The following is a 25,884-nucleotide window of genomic DNA, read 5'->3' on the forward strand; positions in this document are numbered from 1 at the left end:
AAAAAAAATCACAATCAAATCTGAACATGTTTTGGTGCAACATCATTCTCTAATCAATGATTCCTGAGTTGTATTTATAAATGAATACCTGACAGTGATACGTTCCTTAGAGAGTGTGAGAGGCAGAGACAGATTTTACGCCCCAAGGCTGCTTGCCAAACTGCCTTCCTGCAGGGAGACACAGACAGCCGAAGAGCAGGTCGTAGTTTAGTTCCTTGCTCGGGGGCACAGTGGCTGTGGTTGCTTTGGCCTTTGTGTTACTTTCAGTGAAGCAATCCTGCAGCCCTGTGGCTACAAGTCAGCCTTTGTAACCCACAGACAACCTGCTTTCCACTGCTGTAATACTGTGTGTGTGTGTGTCTGTGTGTGTGTCTGTGTGTGTGTCTGTGTGTGTGTCTGTGTGTGTGTGTGTGTGTGTGTGTGTGTCTGTCTGTCTGTCTGTCTGTCTGCCTGCCTGCCTGCCTGCCTGCCTGCCTGCCTGCCTGTGTCTGTCTGTCTGTCTGTCTGTCTGTCTGCCTGCCTGCCTGTGTCTGTCTGTCTGTCTGTCTGTCTGTCTGTCTGTCTGTCTGTCTGCCTGCCTGCCTGCCTGCCTGCGTGCGTGCGTGCGTGCGTGCGTGCGTGCGTGCGTGCGGCGTCTGTCTGTCTGTTTGTCTGTCTGTCTGTCTGTGCGTGTGTCTGTGTGTGTGTGTTTGTGTGGCTGTTTGTTCTCACAGTGCTGGCAGAGTCCTGAGGGATCAGCTGTCTGTCTCTCTTTTGGTCACAAGATCCAGGGAGCTAGCAAGCGTCTGTGAGAGCTCCACAGCCATGAGTTTCATCAAGCTGGATTCTGACTTGTGGGGTGTGTGTGTGTGTGTGTGTGTGTGTGAACAATAGCTCCAGTTAGCTGAAATCAAGCTTTCATTGACTGAAGCAAGCAAGGTTATATTTGTCTCCTCAGCTGGTCAAAACCTGCTTTGGTGTCGGTATACTTTCAGATGTGAAAGTACATAACCTAATCGCAGATGGCAGCTTGGCACAGTCAGTTGCCAGCATGGCTCCAAAAATATGTGACCTGGCAGATACGAAGCAAATACCTTGAATGACCACCACGGAGAGAGTGCTTTACTGCATTTTGGATGGTGACTCTGTGCTTTTATTTTGTTGTTTTGAAAGCATTTTGTGTACGTTTTGTCCCGTCAATATAGGAGGCATACTAACAACATACTAGATTGTCTAATTTTAATTGTCTTTCTTTTTAATTCTAAATCTGAACCTGAAAAAAAAATTTGAGCTGCAAAGATTAATCGTTTTCACACTATCGTAAAGATTAAGTGCAATTTTCTGAAACAATTTCCATCTTTCCAGCCGCATCAAAGCTTTTCTTATACCTGACTGTCTGATTAACAGTGTGTGTTTGCTTTTCTCAGATATCTTTATGAACTACCGGGGCCAGCCCACTGAGCAGATTGGTTTTGCTGACTGTGGCTATTTTGAGAGTTCATCCAGCACAGCGTTTGCTCCACTTCCCTCCCCTGTGGTAACCACTCCGCAGCTACTTTTCGATACCCAGCTGGCTCAGGTACTGCTGCAGCTTGTTTTTCATTTAAATGTCTGGAAGAGAGTAGTACTGAAAATCTCAAAGCATATTTTAGTTGATTTTTGTAAATATATATATATAAATGTAACTGATTGTGTTAAAGCTTTTTGATATTAATGGACGTCCGTTACATTCAAGCCATTGCCAAATAGGTTGCTACAAAGCTAATTAAGACTATCAGCTCCACACAACTCTCTCTGGATTTCTCAGTATGACTATGTTCAGAAGATTGTGGCGTCCGGTGACTTTCCCACGCAGAAACTCAAGTGAAGAGAATTACCTCTTCTGAAGAGTTCATCATGTTTTTTTAATCCTCCGTGTCCTCCTTGGCTACAGGCAACTGCGTGGAGGAGAGGAGGGGGCGGGGGGGGGGAGGGGTGGGGGTTGTGCACGATCAATGAAGGCTTGCGTCATGTGGACGCGCCGACAGTTCTGTTGTCATTACTTAGAATTCCTCATGGGGGCGACAGAAACTACGCACTGTAGCTCTAAATGGGCTTATGCATCATCTCGTATTGGTCGCAGGCCCCTGAATTAAATCAAATTGAAATCAGATCGTGGCAGACTTTGTGATAACAATAATTGTATCGTTGTCGTAACACTTGACATAATATTGTATCGTGATTATAACGTGTGTTTTACACTAGGGGTAGGGTTGGGTATTGTTTTTTTGTTTTTTTCCAATACCGGTGCTAAACAACAGTTGGTGACATTAAAGAAGGGCTTGTTTATTGCTAAGGCCATAGGGTCAAAATTAAATGATTTAATAATATAGTAATAACTATAACTTATAACAATAACGTATTTCACTAGTAAATTGCTGTTGAACGACAAAAACAACCACCAGATGGGAAAAGGGTATTTTACAATAACTTTGAATACGCCGTGAGGCTTACCAGTTTCAAGTGTGTTGTTTTTCCGACAACGGCAGCAGTCAGAATGTTACTTCCCGCTGTTGGAATCCTCTCCAGTGAAATACAGACAACTTTTACACCGTTTAGCTGTCAGCATTTTGACCGTGTTTACTCCAGCTGCTGGCTAACGGTAGGCTAACGTTAGCTGCTGTCGAGTGTAGTGTTAACTAGCGTCACGTGCAGCGATGCTTGTGTTGCCTCTAATGTCCGTTTCAGGGCATCAGAGAGAAGCACAGGCATATCAGCGGCACCGGAATAAGGCACCGAAATCCGCGTTGCTATTCGATCCGGTAGATACCGGTTGTTAAGGCACCGGTACCGTATTAGCACCGGGTCAAGGTACCCAACCCTAACTAGGGGTGCATGATATATATATATATATATTTTTTTTTTTTATTGTCAATGCAATATCAACTGGCGCAATAAACACATCACGAAAGGCTGCGACAAATCGCAAAAGACAATCAGAGATTTTTTGTGTTAGTTAAAGAAAATATCAGCAGAAAAGTGCACTTTAAAAAGTAACATGTAAACATTACATCATAATGTAATGTTTTAGTGGTGCCTTTAATATTCAATTATTTGTTCAATAAAAGAATGCTGGAAATGATTTCCTTTAATTGTTATATTTTAGCAGAATACTGAAAGCAGCAGAAAGGCAGAACTGAGTGCACTTTAATATCTGTTAATTTATCACAAGTAATATCGTTAGCGCAATATTCAACAATGTTATCGCATGTTTCCCTCATATTGTGCAGCCCTAATTTACACCCCTAGTTAATTAGTAAAATAGATAGATTTTTTTCTTTTCCAGCCCAATCGGTCATCTGACAATTTGCCTCAGCCCTCCTCATCCAGTACCCGGCCAGACCAGACCAGGCCGGACCAGGGTTGCGGTGAATACCACACATCTAGCATCATATCAGGGGCCATGCCATATGGACACCAGTCATACCCTGCTCCACCTGTTTCCATAGCATTCACCACCGGCATCGAGCAGCCGGCCTCTTCAAGTATCCCTTTTCTGTACCCGCCGCCCTGCCATAAGTTTGGCTACTACACGACGACCAGCGTGACCCCCACTGTCATCACTCACACCGCCTCCACCATGGGGGCCCAGGGCTCTGTGCACCAGTCTCACGGTTACCCTCACACAGGGGACACGTACCCCCAGACTCCCTGCCACTCTCTCAGTTACCCGGCCGCTGTGTCTGACCCGGCCCATGCGGCGCTGCCCTCGGTCCCTGCGGCCCACTGCTTCTCCGTCCCCGAGCAGGGGGGTGTTCCAGGGCTCAGAGGGAAGCACAAGCAGAAGACCGGAGGAGCGAGGACAGTCGGTTCCTCTGTGGCTCTGTCTGGCCCCCCCTCAACGCCACCCACACCCACTAGCTGCCTGGCGAAGCTGCTCTCCTCCAACGCCCGCGAACGTGAGTCACTTCTGTCCAGTGGTGGGATGTAACGAAGTACATTTACTCAAGTACTATACTTACACAAATGTGAGGTACTTGTAATTTACTGGAGTCTTTTCTTTTCATGCCACTTTATACTTTTACTCCACTACATCTCAGAGAGAAATATTGTACTTTTTACTCCACTACATTAATCTGACAGCTTGTTACTTTACAAATTAGGATTTTTGCACACAACACACATGTACAGTGCTGCTCATGAGTATTGGAACCCCTGCTACAGTTGACTAGAAAGAGGAATAAAAAAAAATCATCTTTTGGAAATTGATCTTAATGCCATAATTGAAAAAATTAGGAAAAATCCAACCTTTGAGAACACCAATTTTCTTTGTTCCTTTCTTCCTTCACCATACGTAGAGATTGGAATGGTTTTATGTCAGTTAGCCTAATAGCTGGTTTGATTTGCATTGAGAGATGATCTTATGAAAAGTACCCCATGCCAATCTCTAGGTATGGTGAAGGGTATGTATTTGTAATCTATCTATCTATCTATCTATCTATCTATCTATCTATCTATCTATCTATCTATCTATCTATCTACCTACTACCTACCCATCTATCTATCTATCTATCACCTACCTACCTACCCATTCATCCATCCATCCATCTATCCATCTATCAGTCTTTAAATAGCAGTTATTGAAAAAAATTAAATTGGATCATGTTTCTGTCTGAATAAAATTAACTGAATAAATTTTGGTTTTTGTGCTTTCAGGGAAGCCATCTCTAGGATTTGATACTCTAGTGGCAGCCAAAGGTCGGAGGTCATCATCCCCCAGCTCCTCGGTGAGCCTGTCCTTTAGATTCTTATTTAATTAATTTCTGGGCACAATCACTTCCTCTGTCCGTTTTTTGGATGGATTAAATAAACGAGAAAGACTTGCGTTAGCGTGTGAGCATTAGAGGTGCCAGTGAGTGGATTTTGTTACCTTCAGACAGAGCCAGGCTAGCTGTTTCCCCTTGTTTTCTGTCTTTGTGCTAAGCTAAGCCAATCTCTATAAAGAGATATCTGCATATGATAGATATCTGCAGAATCTGTAGGCAACGGGAAGCATTCTGGTTTCCGTTTGTAGTCCTTCTGTAGTCCCAGTAGTATTGACCAATCACGTTTGAGCAGGCTTTGGTTGCATGCGGATAACCATTCCATGTGGAGAGCAAAAGAGGCGGAACACATAGAAATGTAATCTTGGAACCCATTGGCTACCGTCTGACGACAATTTAGTTTCTTTAAGCTTTTTTCTTTTTAAATGTATCTGTATTCATATGCAGATATCTGTTTATAGAGATTAGCCACAATGTCGTCTGGACCTAAAACACTTACAAAAAGCATTGACTCTGACTGTAAACAATGACTGGCACACATCTGTGGAAATCTTGGCCCGGTTATCTGTTATCCATTGAGAAGATATCCTCTTTCTACACTGGAAGCCCAGATATATTGGCTGTTGGATTCCAAGATTGACCAGCTGCTGGCTCTAGCTTTATATTCAGTGTATGGGTATGAGAGTGATATCAATCTTTCGTCAAACTCTCTGCAAGGAAGCAACTAAGCGCATTTCCCCAAATTTTGAACTATTCCTTTAAAGTTGCATCAAGCTAGTACATTTCTGCCGGACAGAAATTTTGCAGAAAAACATAATTTTAAATAAAATTTTCTTTTAAAATTCCTTTTTTTTTTCTTCTTTTTTGTGGCAGTAGTTTCTGAGATGGTGAAGGAAATCTCTTTTTAGTGGCAGCACCAAGTTCAATAAATCACAGTGTTACACCCTGTAACTATTTACCTGTAACATGTAGACTAATATCTTGTCCTCTTCACGTGGACCTACATTACTACTGTTTGTTATTGCCCACAGACCCTGGGCCATCTTTAACAGCTCCAAAAACCTATACTTAACTTTATAACCTTGATACTGGTTATCATTGTAACATGGTGATGGCATGTTTCAGATGTTTACTACAGAAGATGACACATTACTTCCATTCTGTTACTCCAAGAGCCCAGCTCTCGGTATGCACTATATTTAATTGGTGTTGGCAGGAAATCTTACACAGCACTATTGCGCTCAAATCCGCCAAATAAGTCTTTTTGGATTTCTGTTTTGACAGTTTTAGAACTGTATGTTCATAGGAGGTCTAACTGGGATTTTCTTTTTTTTTTAAGATAATTTTTTGGGGGGCTTTTTCTTTTATTAAGTAGTGATAATGGATAGACAGGAAAGGGGGAGAAAGATGGGGGATTCAAACCTGCGCCATTGCAAAGGACTCAGCCCACATGGGGCGCACGTTCTTACTGGGTGAGCTAGAGGTTGCCCCCTAACAGGGATTTATTTGACCCCCCCACATTTGTATGTAGCATCACATTCATCAAATGTGCAAGTCCAGTTTGTGGCAAAGGGAAGGGTTATAAATGAAACACGTTCAAACATATTGGGTTCTTATAAGGTCAGGAGAAAAGAAAAAATATTTTTTAAAAGGCACTCCTAAGTAGGGCTGGGCAATATATCAATATTATATCAATTTTGATATATGAGGCTGGATATCATCTTAAATTTGGGATATATATATATATATATATATATATATATATATATATATATATATATATATATATATATATATATATATATACACACAATATGACAAGTTTTGTCTTTTCCTGGTTTTAAAGGCTGCAGTACAGTAAAGTGATGTCATTTTTTATTATTTGCCTTTAACCACTTAGTCATTATATCCACATTACTGATGATTATCTATCTAAAATTTAATTGTGTGAATATTTTGTGAAAGCAACAGTAGTCAAGCCTACGATATCGTCGCAATATCGATATCGAGGTATTTGATCAAAACTAGCGGGATATTTCATGTTCTCCATATCGCCCAGCTCTGCATCTAAGTATAGATTGTGTGTTGTTCAGCAGTCCAGCAGCAGCACGCGTGTTGGAGGAGCTTCATTGCAGCTGCAGCATGGAGCTGCTTGGCCTGCAGGGATCCCAGCGTTGACTCCTCTGCACAGCCAAAGTGCCCCCCTGGGTCACAGCGGCCCCCACCTCAGCACCTCCAGAGGCTCGGCGGTGTCGGCCCTGCTCAGCCACGGCTCCACACACACCGGAACAGCCCTCCTCATTCCCAAGACGGAGAAACTGTCTCCGGTCCAGCTCTACGGAACCGACAGGAGCAGCCTAACAGGTATGCCCTCAATGCTCCGAAGCACCGAAGTAATAACAACATCTCGCTTTTTCCAAATGCAGTTAGGGATCGCATCTTCTTTTAATTGGTGAATGGTAACATGGCCATTTTCAAGGAAATGTAAAATGCCTTGAATGGGAACAGAGAATGGGAGCGGTACTAACGTTAGATAAAACAAAGCGGTGGAGTAAGCTAGAGAAAGAACAGAGAATGGGAGCAGTACTAACGTTAGATAAAACAAAGCGGTGGAGCGAGCTAGAGAAAGAACAGAGAATGGGAGCGGTACTAAAGCGAGTTCCTCCCTGTGTAGGGAGCACCCGGTCATATCATATAACTCGCTGTGCTCAGACTCCATGTTTTGTTGTTGTTATGGAAACGGCAGCTCTGGCTACTCCGCTTGTCATTGGTCGGCTGTCAAAAATGCGCTTGACGTAGGGCGTTTTTTTTTTTTTTTTCTTCAGAAAAGTTGAACTTTTTTCAACTTCAAAAAGACGCCCTGAGCTGCAGAAAAAAAGTCGGCGGTGGCGTTTAAAAAAGCGCACGCGACTTAAAACCCCCCAAAAAACAGGATTATAATGTAAAACAGATGCTGGCAGCAACAACAAAAAGACGCCAAGTGTGAACTTAGCCATACCTGTTTTTGTATCCGAATTACGTAACGGCATTCCATGTATTCCATTACTCCCCTAACCTGATTGTAGGGGAATCTAGCAAAAAGGTTGATCAAGTAAAGCTTGTTGTAGAAGTCTAAACAAAAATCAGAGTATGCCAGCATCCACAGCCATAGCATACTGTATCATTTTTATTTACATGCAGAGAGTTTGCCTTGCATATATACAACTGATTTGCACATGAGAACTAGGGCTGTGCAATGAATGCAAATTTTAATCGTGGTTACGATTTTGGCTCCTAAAGATCACAAAATAATTATTTTGCGCATTACTTTTTGCAAGTGAACTCTTATTTTGTCCTCAAAAGTTTTTCTCAAAAGAAATTTCGCAGTTTAAGATGATTTACTGTTGACTTGTTGTCACTGTTCTACCGTTTTTTTTTTTTTTTTTTTTATTCAATAATTGCAACATCTTTCAATCAAGTCAATTATTAATCGTGTTTAATAATCATTTCAGTACTGACCAAAATAATCGTGATTATGATTTTTTTTCCATTATTGAGCAGCCCTAATGAGAACATGTGTGCATGTAGAGGTCATGTAATTTCCCTACAAAAATAATGAATAGATATTATGTTATCTGTGTTTCTTTTAGTGAATTTCCCAAGACATCCAGGCCAAACATCACCACCAAACCCTTTAGATAAAACCTCCAACCCCGAGTCCCCTCACTCATGCTTCTCAGTACAGGGAAAGATAGAATCAAGTAAGGTAGGACACACACCGTCTCATTTCATCTACATATATATATATATATATATCATACAGCACAGGATGGGATTAAGTAGTTTGTTATGAATAAGATTATCATCTTGTTAAGTGCTAAATAAGTCACAAGTGAATAATACCAGAAACTGTTGACGGAGAAAGTTAATCTGGGTGTGGAGTTTGATGGGTCTATTTCGTCATATGTTGTCTGCAGCAAACGGAGACCAGGAGGATAACGCACATCTCAGCTGAGCAGAAGAGGCGCTTCAACATCAAACTGGGTTTTGACACGTTACATAACCTCGTGACTACACTCAGCTCTCAGCCAAGCATAAAGGTACTGTGAGAAAACGTGCAGCTGCATTAGAGCTAGATGTGCTGAAAGGAGCAGCATCACCAAAGAGCGGTTGAGTTGATGCACAGTTTAACTGGAAGACTATATGAGATGTAAATGCAGCTAGGAAACCGGCCACAGTAATTTTGAATTAGGGCTGCACAATATATATATTTTTTTTTAATCGTCATTGCAATATCAACTGGCGCAATACACATACCACGAAAGGCTGCAACATATTGTGAAAAACACTCAGGTTTTTTTATCAGAAGAAAACTTTTTGTCATTCTTTTTTTAGTGGTGCCTTTTGTATTCAATTCAATGTTAAAATAATGTTGGAAATGATTTCCTTTTGTTAAATTCAACAAGCAATGTTGTATTTTAGCAAAATGGTCAAAGCAGCAGAAAATGCAGAACTGGGTACACTTTAATATTTGTTTATTTATCGCAAGTAATATCTTTAACGCGGCATTCAACAATGTTATTGCAAATCGCATATTTTTCTCAAAATGTGCAGCCCTACTTTGAATATTTGTGACTAACTGAGGTGTATTGCTGACGTGCGTTAACCCCTCTGTCTGCTGGCACAGATCAGCAAAGCCACCACGCTGCAGAAGACTGCCGAGTACATCGGTAAGATGCAGCAGGAGAGAGCTCAGCTGCACGACGAGGCTCAGAGACTCCGAGAGGAGATCCAGCTCCTCAACTCTGCCATCAAGTGAGACTTTTAGCCACACTGGACTTCTTAATATAGGAGTGTGACTGTGTGCAGGCATGTGAGGGTATGCATAACCATTAGGATTGGATGCATGTTTTCATTTAAAGCTTTAGTGCGTAACTTTTAATAAGAAATTCAATTATTGTAATTAAGAACTTGTAATAGTCACGCACTAAAGCTTTAATGGCCAGTTTAAAAAGTAGGAATAATTTCAGCAAGCAAAAATGGTTTCATGTACATGTTTTTAACCTTTATTTCACTCTTTAACTTTACATTTAACTTTAAATCTCTTTTTCAAGAGTGTCCTGGCCAAGACAGGCAGCAGCACCATTTTTACTTAGACAATATTTGTGGATGGATGGATGGATGGATGGATGGATGGATGGATGGATGGATGGATGGATGGATGGATGGATGGATGGATGGATGGATGGATGGATGGATGGATGGATGGATGGATGGATGGATGGATGGATGGATGGATGGATGGATGGATGGATGGATGGATGGATGGATGGATGGATGGATGGATGGATGGATCACTTTAAGTGCAGTGAAACCAGCTCCTGAAGATGAGGGAGCAGCATACTTTAACACTCTTTCTCTTAGTTTAGTCTAGATATTAGGGACAGTTGGAAGGAAAAAGTCTTGGGAGCGTAGACAATAACTATTGATTATGAACCTAACCTTTAATATCCCATATTGGTCATTCCCTGCTGATATGAAGATGCACTGCACTGCTTTGTTGACTCAGTGTGTCTCTTGATGCAGTGCGTGCCAGCAGCAGCTTCCAGCCACTGGTGTGCCTATCACACGGCAGCGCTTTGACCACATGAGGCAGAAGTTCCGAGAGTACGTCCAGGCACAGACGCTGCGAAACTGGAAGTTCTGGATCGTATCCTTATGGATGTAAATCTGCCAGAGGTTCATTAAAAAACATCACTCTGCCACAAACACAAACTCTAAAAAAAACTCTCCATAGGAGTTGTGTCGAGTACTAAATGTAGCCATCTATTCCTGTGTGGGGTTCTTATGTGTCAGTACTTTGGAGTAGTTGCCTGCAGCATCAACTGGCTTCTTCCTTGCTTTGGAGGAATCTCAAATTTTGTTATCTTCCCTAAACCTGAATCCAAATGAACTAATTATGCCAAGCATTTTGCCAGTCTGGAAAGATACTGTTTGGCAGGGAAATGTAGCTTTTACTTTGGTGCAGTACATATGGTAAGTGACTGAAACCTGGTCTATGTGCATATCTAAGTACGTCTCAGTGTAATCAGGCAGAATAAATGGCTGTGTGTTGCATATGCCAGTTGCAGAAAAAGTCATTTTAATCCTTAACTCTTTCCTTATGATCACCCAATCCGTTACTGCTGCCCTTATCTTGCAGGCAAGATACAAAGATTAGATTACCATTTTACCATCTTTGTGTGTTGCACAAAAACACCTTGAGGGTGTTTTCTCTTCATGAATATTAAGGTACCTTCGATGGTCGCTCAAGAGATTGTGCATTTATCGAACTGCTGATATAATGAACTTACATACATAAAGTTCTCCAAGAGAATCTTTTCTCTTCACATAGAGTCGAGATGGCAACATTTAGCATATATTTGACTCTTTTTATTGCCTCTCCATAGACTGTGCTATTCAACATTGATTCAATCGTTGCTGACTTATTTTGTTTTTAGTCGACCACTAGTTTGGTGCTGCTTCTGAAACGATGAGCCACTCACTTACAGTGTTATGATGGAAATAACCATTAAAGAACAAGTCTGGTGGTATTATATTATATATTTTTCTTATTGTTAACAAATCCCATGAAAAGACCAAAAGCCAACAATGAATTGATCCTACTAACAAGTCTGTTTATCCAAAGCCTGACAGATCTTATCTCTCTATGCCTTAGAGCTCCATTGTTGTCCAAAATGATTACAGATGCACCAATGAGCCACACTGTTGCACTGGGTGCCATGATACACCCCGGTCTGCTGTAAATACTCACCAGCCTATCTAATGTCTATTATTCCGCAGGTTAAAATACAGTAGTTCCTAACAAATTCACTATTTACTCCTTTTTGAGTGACATTTGCTTTAGTTTTAGCATTCATTATTCAGAAATCAACATCCATCTAATATATAATATAAGAAAAGAAGATTTTTATAAGATTTGGGAGTCATTATTACTATAGAAAGTGTTGTACTTCTTTTCAGGTCCATGTATAAGTAAATGGATGTTATGTATTTATACCTTATTTCATGTGGAGAATGTGATTGGTGTAGACCCACAGACACTTTCTACTAAAGATGGCTTCTCAGTGTCTAGTACCAAAATGTTGCCATTATGTATGTCTTTGCAAGTTAGACAGTGTGAGAGTCTCTTTGCAACTTTTGACCTTCTTGTCTCTCTCCTATGCACCTGTCTCATGTGACAGATGTGCATAGTATTTTTCAATTCAGAGTCACATTTGCTTAGAAACTACAGCTGCTGTTAGGAAATTACTGAGCCCTTTTAAAGATTAATGTGTTTATGACCTGTTTTTAAAGATGTATGTCTGCAGTAGGAACCGATGGGCTTGGGACTGAGGATATGGGAGTCGCTAAGTTTTTAAAGACAGACTAACGCATCGTTGGAGTGGTTCTTTTTTGGGGATTTGTTGACAACAAGGAAGCTATAGAATAACACCAGCCTATGGACATTATAAAGCACTTTGCTATGGACATCCTTTGAGATACTATGCAACTTACTTATGATATGAATTCACTAACGTTATAAAAAACACCAGTGTGTCACTTTTGAACGACTTCTTTCCTCAACTCTGTGTCAGTTCAGTATCATCATCGAGCCGCTGTTTGAGTCCTATAATGGAATGGTGTCCACTGCCAGTGTGGAGGACCTGTGTCAGTCCACTCTGTCCTGGCTGGACCAACACTGTTCCCTGCCTGCCCTGAGACCCAGTGAGTGCGGAACAACTGCTTCCTCAGTGCAGAACTAGGGCTGCAACTAAAGCTTATTTTCATTGTCGATTATCCTGGGGATTATTTTCTCAGTGGTTTGGTCTAAAAAAAAATGTCAGAAAATGATGAAAAAAAATGTTGATCACTGTTTCCCAAAGCCCAAGATGACATCCTCACATGTCTTGTTTTGTCCACAACTACATTTTTTTTAGTTTTCTTTCGTAGAGTAGTGAAGAAACTACAAAATGTTCACATCTAAAAAGGTGCAGTAGTTAAGATTTATGAATCTAACTTTCTGTCATATTTGCTGAAACTGACCCTATGTTCCAGTAGAACTACATCAAGCTGGTAATTTAAAAAATAATCCAGTTCCTCTGGCACCACCTACAACCTGTGTTGTGCAATTTGCAAAAATCCACCCCTTCCTGTTCAGATGCACCAATCAGGGCCAGGGGGGGTGTCTAACTGCATGTCAATCACTGCTCATGCACACGCATTCATTCTCCCTTGTGGGGGAGGGGCTTAGGAGACGGTTTTGGGCTTTAGCAGAAAGGGGGGAGGGACTGAGAAGATGTTGATGTTCAAATTTCTTGGCTAAGTCCTGGATCTTCACAATCCTACCTACGGCACCTTTAAGAAGCTGGAATCAGAGAACTTTTTATTTTTTTTCTTAAAAAAAAAAAACGATTATCAAAATAGTTTACAATTAATCGATTCATCTTTGCAGATCTATGCAGAACCAATATTTCTACGGCGAATATCCATAGTTTGATAGTATTTCTGTTGCACATTAGCTGTAATCTGTGTTTGTGGTTTCTCTGCGTGTCCCATCAGTGGTTCTGAGTTCACTCCGTCTCCTGAGTACCACCACGGCCATCCTGACAGACCCCAGCCTACTGCCGGAGCAGGCCACCCTCGCTGTCACCCAGGGCCACCCCGCTGCTGTCCTGGACCACTCCTTACAGCCCGCCACTCGGGACAATATACACCCCATGTGACCGCAGAGAACAGACTCATTGGAAAGTGAACTGGAATGCACCATAATGCACAGGAGGAGAGGCTGTGCAATGATTCAAAACAGACTCAACACTCATCTCCGGGACTTTCAATAATGCATAATCACATTCCTATTAAACTCACCAGCTGCAAAAAGAATGTATTCCAGTACACCTAAAACATCATAGGAACTATTTGTGATCTATGCTTAAATTCTGATAAAAGCATAACTTAATTGGATTAAACACTTGTATTATTTTACTTTGGTGAAGCAGTAGTTATATATTATAATATTCTCCATTCCTTTCACATGTCTTTCATCTTTTCGATGCATCATTCACTGTTGCCTTTAATTACTGACATCAACACCTTCCACTGTATTGGGCATCACACATCAGTTCCAGTATTAGACTAACCGAAATTAATAGCTTTAGTTGGCAGGGGTTATTTCAGAGTATTAATTTTAATAGTTCTCAAAGTGGAGTCTGCAGACCTCCAGGGTCCAGACGGTGAAATATGAAAAGAAAATGAAAGATAGTTCAATTATACTATTACCTGTTCTTTAAGTCAGAATAGAAGGAATGTCTGCTTCGAAGAGATTTCAGTCTTTCAATTTTGCAATACTATATCATACCAGAAACCAGGAAAAAGGATAACTAAACCCTGAGTTATACAAAAAGCCTATACTATAATTTAAAAAAATAATTTGTCATCACAACCACACAAGGGGCGCAATAAACACGCACAGCACGCATTTTGGAAGACCATTCCTGAATGCACTGATACAGGTCTTTTCACAGCAGACATCTTTGTCAGCAGGTGTTTCTAATAACATTAACGATGGCTCTGTTCTATTCAGTTGTCCCAGTGAGCGATGGCATCGTGGCAGTGAGCCAGCATGCACATTAAGGAGCTAGATGGAACTCAGTCATCACTAACTTAATTATTTACACCTGTGCTTTTCCTACTGCGACATGTCAAAATGGCTTCCGAGAAAGAAGCCTGTTTGGGAATAAGTCTTCATAAGTGATGATATAGAAAGTGAACTGCCCCACTGTGGTCGCCGTTTAGGACTTAAGTTGCACACAGGGAAAAAAAAAAAAAAAAATGGGGAATCAACACGCTAGGTGACGCTATCCCAGTGCACTTGACGCCATTTCGTCGTTGGCTGCAGATGCTCCTCCGCGCCGCCAGGGGGCGCCGTGCTGCGGGCGGGCCCGAGGAGGCGCATTGTGGGCTTTTTGTTCCCAGCTCTCCTCGGTGCGCTGTCCACTTCAGCACCACAAGCCGAGCAGAGGCAGCGGGGCTACAGCTAAACGCTGAAGAAGAGGGACGGAAGACACGGCTCAACATCAGCACCGACCCAGGTCCCAAAATACTGAAAATACTGCAACGTATCCGCCACAAACGCCGAGACCAACGAGGCAAAAGGCTGCAGGAAAAGGTAAGAGTTTTTCCGAAGAAGCTTAAATAGGATCAAGTTGGTGGATGCAGGGATAACAACGGGCATCACTGAAGAAGAACAAGCTCCCCTTCCCTTCCACGTTGATAAATAAATACTGTATGAGAGGCGGTGTTTACGTTCGCCTCTTGTTCTGTCTGTGGTGTCTCATATTGTCGCCCTATGGCCAGTTCAGTAGAGCGAACTGGGCATACTAAAGTGATGATAAAGGGCTGGACGGAGACCGTGTTTTTTGGCTGGGCAGCCGCTCCTCGCTTTGCAGATGGTGGTGTTTTTGTAACTCGTCGATTTCCGCTGCTACACTGTGACCAGCTGCTGTGTCTTTATTCCCCCCCCACCCCCTCTGTCCTGGCTGCGGGACATTTATCAGCACCGTCACTGTTCTCATATTGTTCCCACATTTCTTTTTTTGCGAATTGAGGGGCGTATTGTGTCGGGAAAACCGCCTCCACTTGCGAGAATAAGCTACCCAGCGTTTTATTTTGTATATACGCACACAGCAGTAGCCTACGTTCTATTTAATACACCCAGCCTGGTCTTAAATATGTTGATGTTAGCTATTTGAAATAGGATTCTCTCAGAGAAGCAGAATATTTTGGGGAAAGTTTGTTCACAAAGATGCTTGATTATTATGAGCTGGGTAGTTTAGTGATTTTTGCATTGAACACTTTATGAGTGACTGATGATAGTTTGAATTGATGAAGACTGAAGAGTTATTAGCCTAGGTCATGTGCTGTTGTGTCAATCTAGTGGAAGGGTTAATTTACCCTTTTTTATATTTATTTGAACTGTAAAATACTATACTGACTCACGCACATTCTTTTGGTGATGTTCTCTTGATACTGTAAATGAGGCAGCTGAGAGGTGTCATTTTATTCCCTGTGTGTGAGCCCTGTCATCCAGCGCTGGCAGGCTTAATTGTCAGGTCTGTCCACTGGGGGAATTATGTCTCTGACAGCTTCTATTTCATTTGAAATCTTTGATCTGTGCATTCAGAATGCGTCTAATTTAACTCCTTTTGCTGTGGTGGCTTTTGCGGTCTCTCTAGGCTATGCAAAGACATCCCGACATATATAATATACCAAACATCAAAACAAATATAATATAATGTTCTATTATAGAAGTAGTGACACAGTAGAAAATGATTCTTTTTATTTATTTTCAATAGAGAGGACAGCTCTAACCTGTCTCCTAATACATTGAATAATATTTTGTGATACAAAATATTGATACTAGAGCTGAAACGGTTAGTGCATTATTCCATTAGTGGATTTGCAGGAAATCAATCAGCAGCTATTTCGATAATCAATTCATCGATTGAATCATTTTTCAAAGCAAAAATGCCAACAAGATGTTTCCAGCTTTATGCTTTGAGGATTTGCTGCTTTTTTTATGTCATTGTAAACTGACTATCTTTGGATTTCAGACTGTTGGTCATCAAAACAAACAATAGGAATATGTCACATTGGGTTCTGGGAAGTTGTGAAGGAGAATTCTTTTTATATTTTTCATAAACTGAAAAATTTACTAATTGAGAATAACTCAATAATGAAAATAATGATTAGTCGCAGCCCTAACTGATAAGGCTGCTGCAAATTCCATTAGGACTCACAGCCTACCGTGCTGACATTGCAAACAACTGTTTGTCTCGGTCCTCATGAACATCCCACAAATCAGTAATCGGTGCTCACTTTGTGACATGCTGCTCCGGTAAAAAGGAAAGGTCAGCAGGAGCTGTGTGCGTGGCAGGACAGTGACAGCGCTGACCAAATACTCAGCTCCATGGGACTAGAGCGCCGCTGAGCTGCTCTGGCCAGACTAAAAAATAAATAAAAAATACTGAGTGCATCTCGGAAAAGCACATCTTCCATTTTGTCAGAGTGCTGCTGTTGGCGAGATAGGCCCAGGTGAGGTGAGAGGCTGATAGAGGGATTAGCTTGTTGTAGGATGTGGCTGCTCATAGAGGTGCGGGAGAAATGTCAGTCGCTCCATCTTCCTCTGCAGTCTGTCTCTCGGCTTCTTTCTCCACAAAGAATACTTATTTTATTTTGATAAATAATCATCAGTAATGTGGATAAAATGACTAAGTGGGTAAAGGCTAATAATAGAACAGTTACAAGGTACATTACTTTACTGTAATGCAGCCTTTAAAACAAGGAAAAGACAACAATTATGTCATATCACGATATGACGATATCCAAAATCGAAGACGATATCTAGTCTCATATCACGATATCGATATATTGCCCAGCTCTACATTACACATTACGGCACAAATCTTTCAATTTATTCTTCAGCTCCTACGATGTGAGTCCCGTTTCCGTGCGAGTTTTTCCTGCGTGTCTCTACGACGTGTATCGCCACAAGCCAAGCCAATCGCAAACATTTTTAGGTCTTGGTAGAAGCACGCTGCGTGCTAATTGGCTCACTGACGCTGATGAGATTTACTCCTTATGTACTGAAATTGGGTATGGAGTGACCAGGCATTTTTCGATACTTTTAGAGGCAAGTCAGTCGGTGCCTAAAAAGTATTGAATTGGTTACCCAGCCCTAGTCAGCGCATGCCTCCCTGCATTCTCCTCTCCTCTCATCCCCCTGGCAGACACACACACACACACACACACACACACACACTGCTCCTCCTCCTCCTGTCCTACTTCCTTCTTCTTCAGCTCTCCTGAAGGGCGAAGCTGCTGTTGGTGAAACCTCGAGGGGGGGAGGACAGTTGAACGGGTGGCAGAGGAAGGATGGAGACGTAGTTTTATTTTTTTTTATTTATTTATTTTAAGTGTTTCTGTTCAAGTACTAATAGCCAGACATTGTCTCTGTGTGTGTGTGTGTGTGTGTGTGTGTGTGTGTGTGTGTGTGTGTGTGTGTGTGTGTGTGTGTGTGTGTGTGTGTGTGTGTGTGTGTGTGTGTGTGTGTGTGTGTGTGTGTTAAACAAACATACAGATTGCTGCAATGTGAGAGCACAGCAGGGATGTCTCTGCGTATTCAAAGAAAGTCATGCCAAATAGACTGTGATTTTGCAATAAAATCAGCCTGAAACTGCACTTGAGTTGGCGGGATGAGGACTGTCGCGTAGCCGGGCTTTATGGCATCACTGCAGGTGGTGATTCCTTTTATGTTTTATTTAAAAGGCTTGTCAGTGTGTGTTCCTGTCTCAAATCAAAGGGCACCGAGGGAGTATGTCTAGCTAAAGAGCTAAGTTTTACTGCTGTTTTCTGTGGGTGGAGTGGATGTGAAGCGTCCTTTCAAGGATGTTGTGTTTTTGAAGCAAACTTCTCACAGTGATCGGAGTACCAGCACCAGTGGGAAGTCAGACCCTCTCGGCATCTATTACAAATACATTTGAAGCATTTCATACTAAAAAAAGTAGTTTTTATTTCCTTCAGTTGTCCCTGCACCGCCTGTAAAACCTTAAAATTCTTTTTTTTTTTTTTTTTACCCATCACACTGCATTTTATATCTACGGAGCCCCTAAGGGGACATGAACAAACAAAAAAAAAAAAAGTTTAGTTTCATGGGCTCACATGAAACTTTCAAGTTCGCACGTGAAACCTTTTCATGTGCGCACATGAAAGTTTCACGTGAGCACATGAAAGTTTCGTGTGAGCACGCAAAACTAGTGTGGGCCCATGAAAGCCGTAAAGCCTGAGACGATAGTGAATGACCACAGTAAAGTTCAATAGTTGCACTAGGCTATATTTTAATCTAGGTCTTCATTGTAAGGACATTGTTGCTTTGCTTGCAAGTCGTCACCATTAGGCTATATTGTTTTGATACGACATTTAAAATGTATTTAATCTGTTCCGGCGCAAAAGGGACAGAGATTTGGATCAGGCAGTTACTTTCATTTATGAACAGTTAACATCTGGCCAACTCACGGATATAGGTGGATTTAGGGCCTACACAAAATGCAAGGAGAATGGATTAAACAAAGGAAAGAGAATGTTCGATTAACACGAGAACTGAACGGGATAATTCTAAAACGCTTAACGTGAAAAAGGTTTAATGTACCTAAACAACAATCAATGATCCCCAAATTTCTCTCTTATATTGCTCCTCATAACCACTGAAAACTGTCAAAAAATCTAACCCAAAGTCATATTATTGTGGACATTATCTCACGTTAAGCGTTTCTGCTTCACATTTTCAGCAGGGCAGAGCGGCTGTGGGTTGACTCCCAACGGTTCTCATGGGCTGTTTAAGTCCTATAACGTGAAAAAGCTCAACGTGGCTTAATGTACCTAAACAACGATCAATGATCAATCTCCTATTGCTCCTCAAAACCACTTTAAGCTGTTAAAAAATCAAACCCAAAGTCCAATTATTATGGACGTTATCTGATATTGAGCGTTGAGGCTATAGGAAAAAGCTTAAACATTAATGTGGTTTAATGTACCGGTATCAGTGATCACCAAATCTCTGGTTAGATTTTTTTTTTTACAGTTTTCAGTGGTTACGATAGGAGCAATATGAGAGAGAAATTTGGTAATCATTGATCGTTGTTTAGGTAGAATTAAACCAAGTTAAGCTTTTATCGTTTTTGTCCCTGTTGAACTCAGAATGAGGAGATGGCTCCGTCGCCGAAACTACTTTAAAAGGCCTAATTATCTTTGGCACTTAGACTCTTTTGACAAATTGAAACCTTTCTGGCATCTATATAAACTCATCTTTAGCCGCATGCATCCTTTCTAACTGTAGTTCTTTGCTGCAGTGCTGCTGACTGTGGCACGGCACTGTTCATAACAGCGAAAAATGGGTTTCAAAGCGGCGCACATGAAAACAAACCTAAGGTTTAGTTTCATGTGCTCACGCGAAACTTTCATGTGCTCACGTGAAACTTTCATGTGTGCACATGAAAGTTTCACGTGAGCACATGAAAATAAACTTTTTTTTTTTTTGCTCATGTCCCCTTAGGTGCTCCGTATATAGCATTGTGTAGCATGTTTTTCCTCATTATTTAGTCACAGTGTTTATGTTTGACGGGTACGATAATGACGAGCTCTAAACGATGCATTAACAAAGTAAATAAGTGTGTGTTATTAAATTTGAGTCCTGCTATTATCCCTCTAAAACAAGGTCAACCAATCCCAGTGTACAGAATTCTGATAAAATGCTATAGACAGGCTATTACAACAAGGCTGCATTAAGGAAACCATGTCGACATGACTTCATTCATTCCAATCACTTTGGTAAACTAGATTCACACTTTAAAGACAGTTTTTACAAGTCTGTAATTTTTTTTTTTTTTTTTTTTTTTTTTTTTTTTAACTTACTATAGGTTAAAGGACAGGTCAACAACTTTTCAAGTCTGCCTTTAAACAATAGTCCGGTGCCCGTATGAACAGTGAAACCGGTTTTGCTTGCTGTCATCATCCCTCCTGTTTATACTGGCCATTTAAAGATCCCTTCATCATGGGGACAAAACCCACAGATCTGTGTAAAAATGAATTCCAAAATGTATGCTGAGTAGGGTTGGGTATCATTTGGATTGTTACGGTTCCGATGCCGAACTGGTGTTGTCATAAGATATCATATTATGTTTATTAGCGATCACGTGCAGTGAATGGTTAATAGGATTTTACGTCCGTTTTGGTGAGCCCAGAGGGAAAATATGGCATTTTAAAAGTAGCCTGCATTTACTGTAGCTAGCTAACGGTAGACTACAGAGAAAGTGTGATATTTTTACGTCCTTTTAGGAGCGACAGAGGGAAAATACTTCAGTCGACACATTAAGTGGAACCGAAATGAGGAACCAAAATTTGCGTTCTAATCCGGTCTGATTCCATAGTGGAACCGGGTTTCAGTACCCAACCCTAACGCTGAGTACCACAAGTGTGTTTTGTTTTTGTTTTTTTACAAAAAGAGGGAACATTGAGACCAAAACAAGACCGTAACTTTGGAAGATACCCGCTTAAATTTGAACTCCGACTGCTAACTGCCTCGTATTACTGTAGCTTCAGATAGTACCAGCCAGTACTGGAGATGTCCTGAAGCTGTAAAGTGCAACCATGTTGTACTTGAAGAAGTGCTATAAGACCCTGGTCTGATATGGATCGATAGCCAGCCCACTCTGCACTGGTTGCTGGTTGTCCTTGAGAGGCTGTTACGAGCTATGTGCTGTTTGTTGTGGGGTGTTGCAGCCGTCATCGGAGCCCGCAGCAGCCCGCTCACAGGCAGGCTGCCGCACTTAGGTTACCTGAGATGAATTCCCCCACGTAAGAAAATCCCCCCCCCACCCCCCACCCCACCGGCTTCACAGCGGGGGCCTGTGTAACAGCGCTCAGGCTGACAAAATAGCACGCCACTCTTCCAATATAAAAGCGCATCCATTTTTAATCCTCCTCCTTTGAGAGAACACAAACAGACAAATCTCTCTCTCTCTCTCTCTCTCTCTCTCTCTCTCTCTCTCTCTCTCTCTCTCTCTCTGACTCTTTCTGGAGTTTGCTTTTGATGTTTCATCCTATTTCTCAAACAGCACATGTGTCATCATGTGTGGGTTTTATTTTTGTCCATTTCCAATGCTCGGTGATGCTATACTCCACTCACTGTGGGAGATTGTGCAATTTTTTTTCATTCCATTCTGTTTCCCTGTGGCTCACAGGAATTACAATGTGTCCATGGATTCAGTGATTTAGCTGTAGGCTACAACTTAAGCCCCCTGTATCTGTTTATGTTTTCGTTGTGTTGGCACCGTCAGCAATTAGCATCTCCTGTAATGTACCTATAAATATACTGACAGTTTATCCCTGGGTAGCTGTAATACTGAAGAAAACATAACTCTTTGAACTCTGCAATAGATCAGCCAGTGCCTTCATTGGTATTTCTGCTCATTGTGATGTAATTACTTGGAGTATCTTCAAATGCTTCATATCCCCTAAATCAGTACAACCTAAGCTAAAAGGTCATAAGTCAATAAACCATAATTAATAAAAGTATTTAAATTGTGTCATGAAAAATACCAAAACCAGTGTTTTCTTTAAAGGAACACGCCAACTTATTGGGACTTTAGCTTTTTCACCGTAACCCCCAGAGTAAGACAAGTCGATACATACCCTTCTCATCTCAGTGCGTGCTGTAACGCTGTCTGACAGTTCCAGCATTAGCTTAGCCTAGCACAGATCCTGCAGGTAACTGGTTCCAACTAGCCTACTGCTCCCAATTGTGACAAAAGTGACAAAATAACGCCAACATGTTCCTATTTACATGTTGGGATTTGTAGAGTCACAGCTTGTACAAAAAACAACGTAACATGAGACACAGCCATTTTCTAACAGTAAACAAACCGGGAACTATATTCTCAGATAGGCTTGCTGCGAGCATATCACTCCGCCCAAGTACTATATTCTTCCGCCTGAGAATATAGTTCCCGGTTTGTTTACAGTTAGAAGACGGCTGTGTCTCATGTTACGTTGTTTTTTGTACGCGATGTGACTCTACAAATCACAACATGTAAATAGGAACATGTTGGCGTTATTTTGTCACTTATTCGGAGCAGTAGGATTACTGGAACCATTCACCTGCATGTTCTTTGATGGGCTGATGCCGCTGGAGCCGTCAGACAGCATTACAGCACGCACGGAGATGAGAAGGGTATGTATCAACTTATCTAACTCTGGGGGTTACGGTGAATAAGCTAAATTCCCAATAAGTCGGCATGTTCCTTTAAAGGTCCCATGGCATGAAAATGTCACTTTATGGAGTTTTTTTAACATTAATATGCGTTCCCTCAGCCTGCCTATGGTCCCCCAGTGGCTAGAAATGGTGATAGGTGTAAACCGAGCCCTGGGTATCCTGCTCTGCCCAGAGAATTTGGCCCACCCATGAGAGAGAGACATCATGGCTTTCAAATGAGCAAAGTGGCAGTTGGTCAAGGCCACACCCCCACCCTCCACCTTGCCCCCCCTCTCTCCCCCTCAATAGCTACAGACACAGAAATGGCACATACTAAGGAAAGCTCATTGTGGGACTGGCTCTAGTGGCTGTAATTCTGCACCGAGGCTGAATTTCGGGAAAGAGACTTCAGATACAGTATTAGGGGACCACTAAGGTCTATATAAGAGACTTCAGATACAGTATTAGGGGACCACTAAGGCCTATATAAAAGCATCCAAAAAGCTGCATGTCATCGAACCTTTAATGTTAACTGAATAAACACCAAACCTATTGACCCAAAAGATTTCTAAATGTAGAAACATGAACAGAATATTTCTTAACACCACATAGGTTATTTTAACTATTTTAACTAATCATTTTTGAGGTTTTGAGAGCGTTTTTGATAGATTCACCTGCAATAGAATGGTGTAACGTGATAGCGTCATCACCAGCGTACAACGTACGCCTTCACTTTCTGCTGCAAAAAGATTGGATGCTCTACCTGTTCTGGTTTTTATTTTTAGATCGATGTAAACAGGATCTTGCAAACTGCAATCTCCCGCGGCCGCCAGCGGGAGGTCCGATCTCTAAAGGTTAAATAGCCTACGTGATGATTCTGAGGCAGATCGTGGCGCTATAAGGAGCGTCTTTGTTTCTATGATTTTTAAGGCGATTTGAGGATGATTATATGCAATGGAGATGAACTTACTCCCAGTTGTGTTTGCATGGGCATGCACCTGTCCTTTTCCGTTCCCACGGTATATTTGCCTCACATTTCTCCTTCAGTGTCTCACTGTTTTAAAACCCCTCCTATAGGGCATAAGTCATCTTGATAACCAAATTTAGATCGTGAATCTCCTGAATGGGGATACAGATGCCAAGATTAGCTTCCTCCCACGTCCCTTTTGAAATCACACTCGGCATTCTAAGGTGTTTTTCTTCACGTAGTTTGGATTTAAATCCTGTGGGTCTGTAATGTAACTTTAAGTTTGAGTTCAGCCCCCAGTGTAGAAAGCATTTAAGCAACTTGGAAGATAAAAAAAACCCGCCTGCTTCATCCCCTGATCAAAGGGAGCTTAGCCCCAGATTCATCCTCATCAAGAAGCAGAAAGACATTAGATAAAATTAACATCAAGAACTGAAAACTGAATAATTCAACCCACTTTTTTTTTGGTTTTGTGGGGTTGGAGGCTGTTTCTAATGAACTTTGTCCCTTGCACACTGGTAATAGTTAGAAAAGGGAATGTTTTATTCAGTAGGTTCCTCAGATCTGTTATTACTCAATTAAATATTAGCCACATTAAGACCAGTGCTATCTTTTCTACCCGACATTTGTTTTCAATTACGTGTGTGTGTGTGTGTGTGTGTGTGTGTGTGTGTGTGTGTGTGTGTGTGTGTGTGTGTGTGTGTGTGTGTGTGTGTGTGTGTGTGTGTGTGTGTGTGTGTGTGTGTGTGTGTGTGTGTGTGTGTGTGTGTGTGTGTGTGTGTTGAAACGGGCACATGAAACCGAGTTATTGAAGTCAAGACAGTCATGAGAAACGGCCGCCCTCTGTTCGAGTCGTGCCCGTTTGAAGCTGTCACCCAGTTACTGCTCAAAGGGCACTGTTTGACTGCTTGTTAGCCGTGTGTGTGTGTGTGTGTGTGTGTGTGTGTGTGTGTGTGTGTGTGTCCGTCCCTTGGGATCCTCTTCCTCTATCCCACCGACTTCAGAGCTGCTTTGAAGTTCTTCCTCAGAGGAGAGGTGAAGGGGATGGAAGAGAGAGAGAGAAAGAGGAGGGAGGAGACACTGAGACAAAGAGGGGGAGGTAGGAAGAACAGTGAAAACACTTTTATCCCTGTACTCACTCTGTTCATCCCTGAGCTTCCCCCCCTCATAATCTCAGGAGAATGCAGAGAAAGATCGCCCGATGGGAGAACGCTGTGTTAGGAACTTACAGCATATTAGGGTGGTCATGTAGCTGCTCTCGATCAACTCATGAATAATGGAGGGGATCAGTGTCTAGTTCCATCAGGTGATCCCGGTGTACTTTTCAGGAGTGAGGTGTGTGTGTGTGTGTGTGTGTGTGTGTGTGCGCCTGTGTGTGTGTGTGTGTGTGTGTGTGTCGGTGTGAGGGTGAGAAGAATGGAGAGAGGCGCAGTGAGAGCAGCTGCTGCGGCCAACACACCCTCAACACACAACCATCTGCCGTGCTGACTCCAGAGAACTAACACACACACACACACACACACACACACACACACACACACACATCCTCTATTTAACTCTATCTGCAGTTTTAATGCTCAAATACAATATAGAGAGACAAATGTTTCGTTCATATTTTCAGTGACATTAGGCATGTGTAAAAAAAGAGAGACAAAAACTTTTGAGCTACTTTGCAACAGCAAATATATGGGCTCCACAGAGCATTGCTACCCAATTTTGCAACTTTGTGGAACAAAAACAAATGCAAGCTAATTAACCTCCAATGTGTGAAAACGTTAGAAATTAATAGCTATTTTTTGATTAGGAAAATGTCCTCATCCAAAATCCACAAAAGACATGACATCCAAATTAGCACCCTAAAGCTCAATTTGAGCTCTTCAGCTCCGCCGCGAGATATTTACACACACACACACACACACACACACGCAGTGAAGGCAGGTGTTTGCTGTGCAGGAAATGATTTTTGTAACCTCCTGAATCTGATTGCGGCAGTAGATTCTATAGATAAAGCAAAAGAGTGAGTGAGAAGTGATCCTCTCAGCAGCCCATCCACAGCTGCCATAATCCTGAGTGGGTGAGGGGGGGTGGAGAGGATCGGGCAGAGATAAGATGATGACTCAGGGAGAAGCTCTCTCTAAGGAAATGAGACACAGAGCTTCATAAATGGCTTGTTTGGTGAATTACTAACCCCCCTCTCTCTCTCACCCATAAAAAACAGTTTTTACAAGGGTAAACTAATATAATCCCCCACTAGCATCAGCATGCAGTTCATATGGTCTGTGTAAATCATGTTGAATCCTAATAGCGTTTAT

The 25,884-nt window shown here is 41.8% G+C and overlaps 2 protein-coding genes across 5 annotated transcripts in view; both read left to right on the plus strand.

Annotated features, from left to right (window-relative positions):
* Positions 1-13,784, plus strand: part of mlxipl (MLX interacting protein like) — a 30,520-nt gene extending 16,736 nt beyond the window's left edge. For 2 of the 3 annotated variants that reach the window (XM_028596375.1, XM_028596377.1), the window contains 10 exons: positions 1,407-1,558; positions 3,305-3,917; positions 4,675-4,745; positions 6,875-7,145; positions 8,411-8,526; positions 8,738-8,860; positions 9,448-9,575; positions 10,347-10,470; positions 12,398-12,527; positions 13,362-13,784. In XM_028596375.1, the coding sequence (XP_028452176.1) occupies positions 1,407-1,558; positions 3,305-3,917; positions 4,675-4,745; positions 6,875-7,145; positions 8,411-8,526; positions 8,738-8,860; positions 9,448-9,575; positions 10,347-10,470; positions 12,398-12,527; positions 13,362-13,525 (1,892 nt within the window). In that variant the 3' untranslated portion in view covers positions 13,526-13,784. The remainder of the gene's footprint in view (positions 1-1,406; positions 1,559-3,304; positions 3,918-4,674; positions 4,746-6,874; positions 7,146-8,410; positions 8,527-8,737; positions 8,861-9,447; positions 9,576-10,346; positions 10,471-12,397; positions 12,528-13,361) is intronic. The other variant, XM_028596376.1, reaches the window with a different exon arrangement.
* Positions 13,785-14,322: 538 nt separating this feature from the next.
* Positions 14,323-25,884, plus strand: part of srrm3 (serine/arginine repetitive matrix 3) — a 91,020-nt gene continuing 79,458 nt past the window's right edge. Inside the window, exon 1 of one of the 2 annotated variants that reach the window (XM_028595437.1) lies at positions 14,323-14,967. In XM_028595437.1, coding sequence (XP_028451238.1) covers positions 14,698-14,967 — 270 coding nt within the window. In that variant the 5' untranslated portion in view covers positions 14,323-14,697. The remainder of the gene's footprint in view (positions 14,968-25,884) is intronic. The other variant, XM_028595438.1, reaches the window with a different exon arrangement.

The sequence above is a fragment of the Perca flavescens genome, chromosome 13, assembly GCF_004354835.1.
Source record: "Perca flavescens isolate YP-PL-M2 chromosome 13, PFLA_1.0, whole genome shotgun sequence".
Taxonomy (NCBI): domain Eukaryota; kingdom Metazoa; phylum Chordata; class Actinopteri; order Perciformes; family Percidae; genus Perca; species Perca flavescens.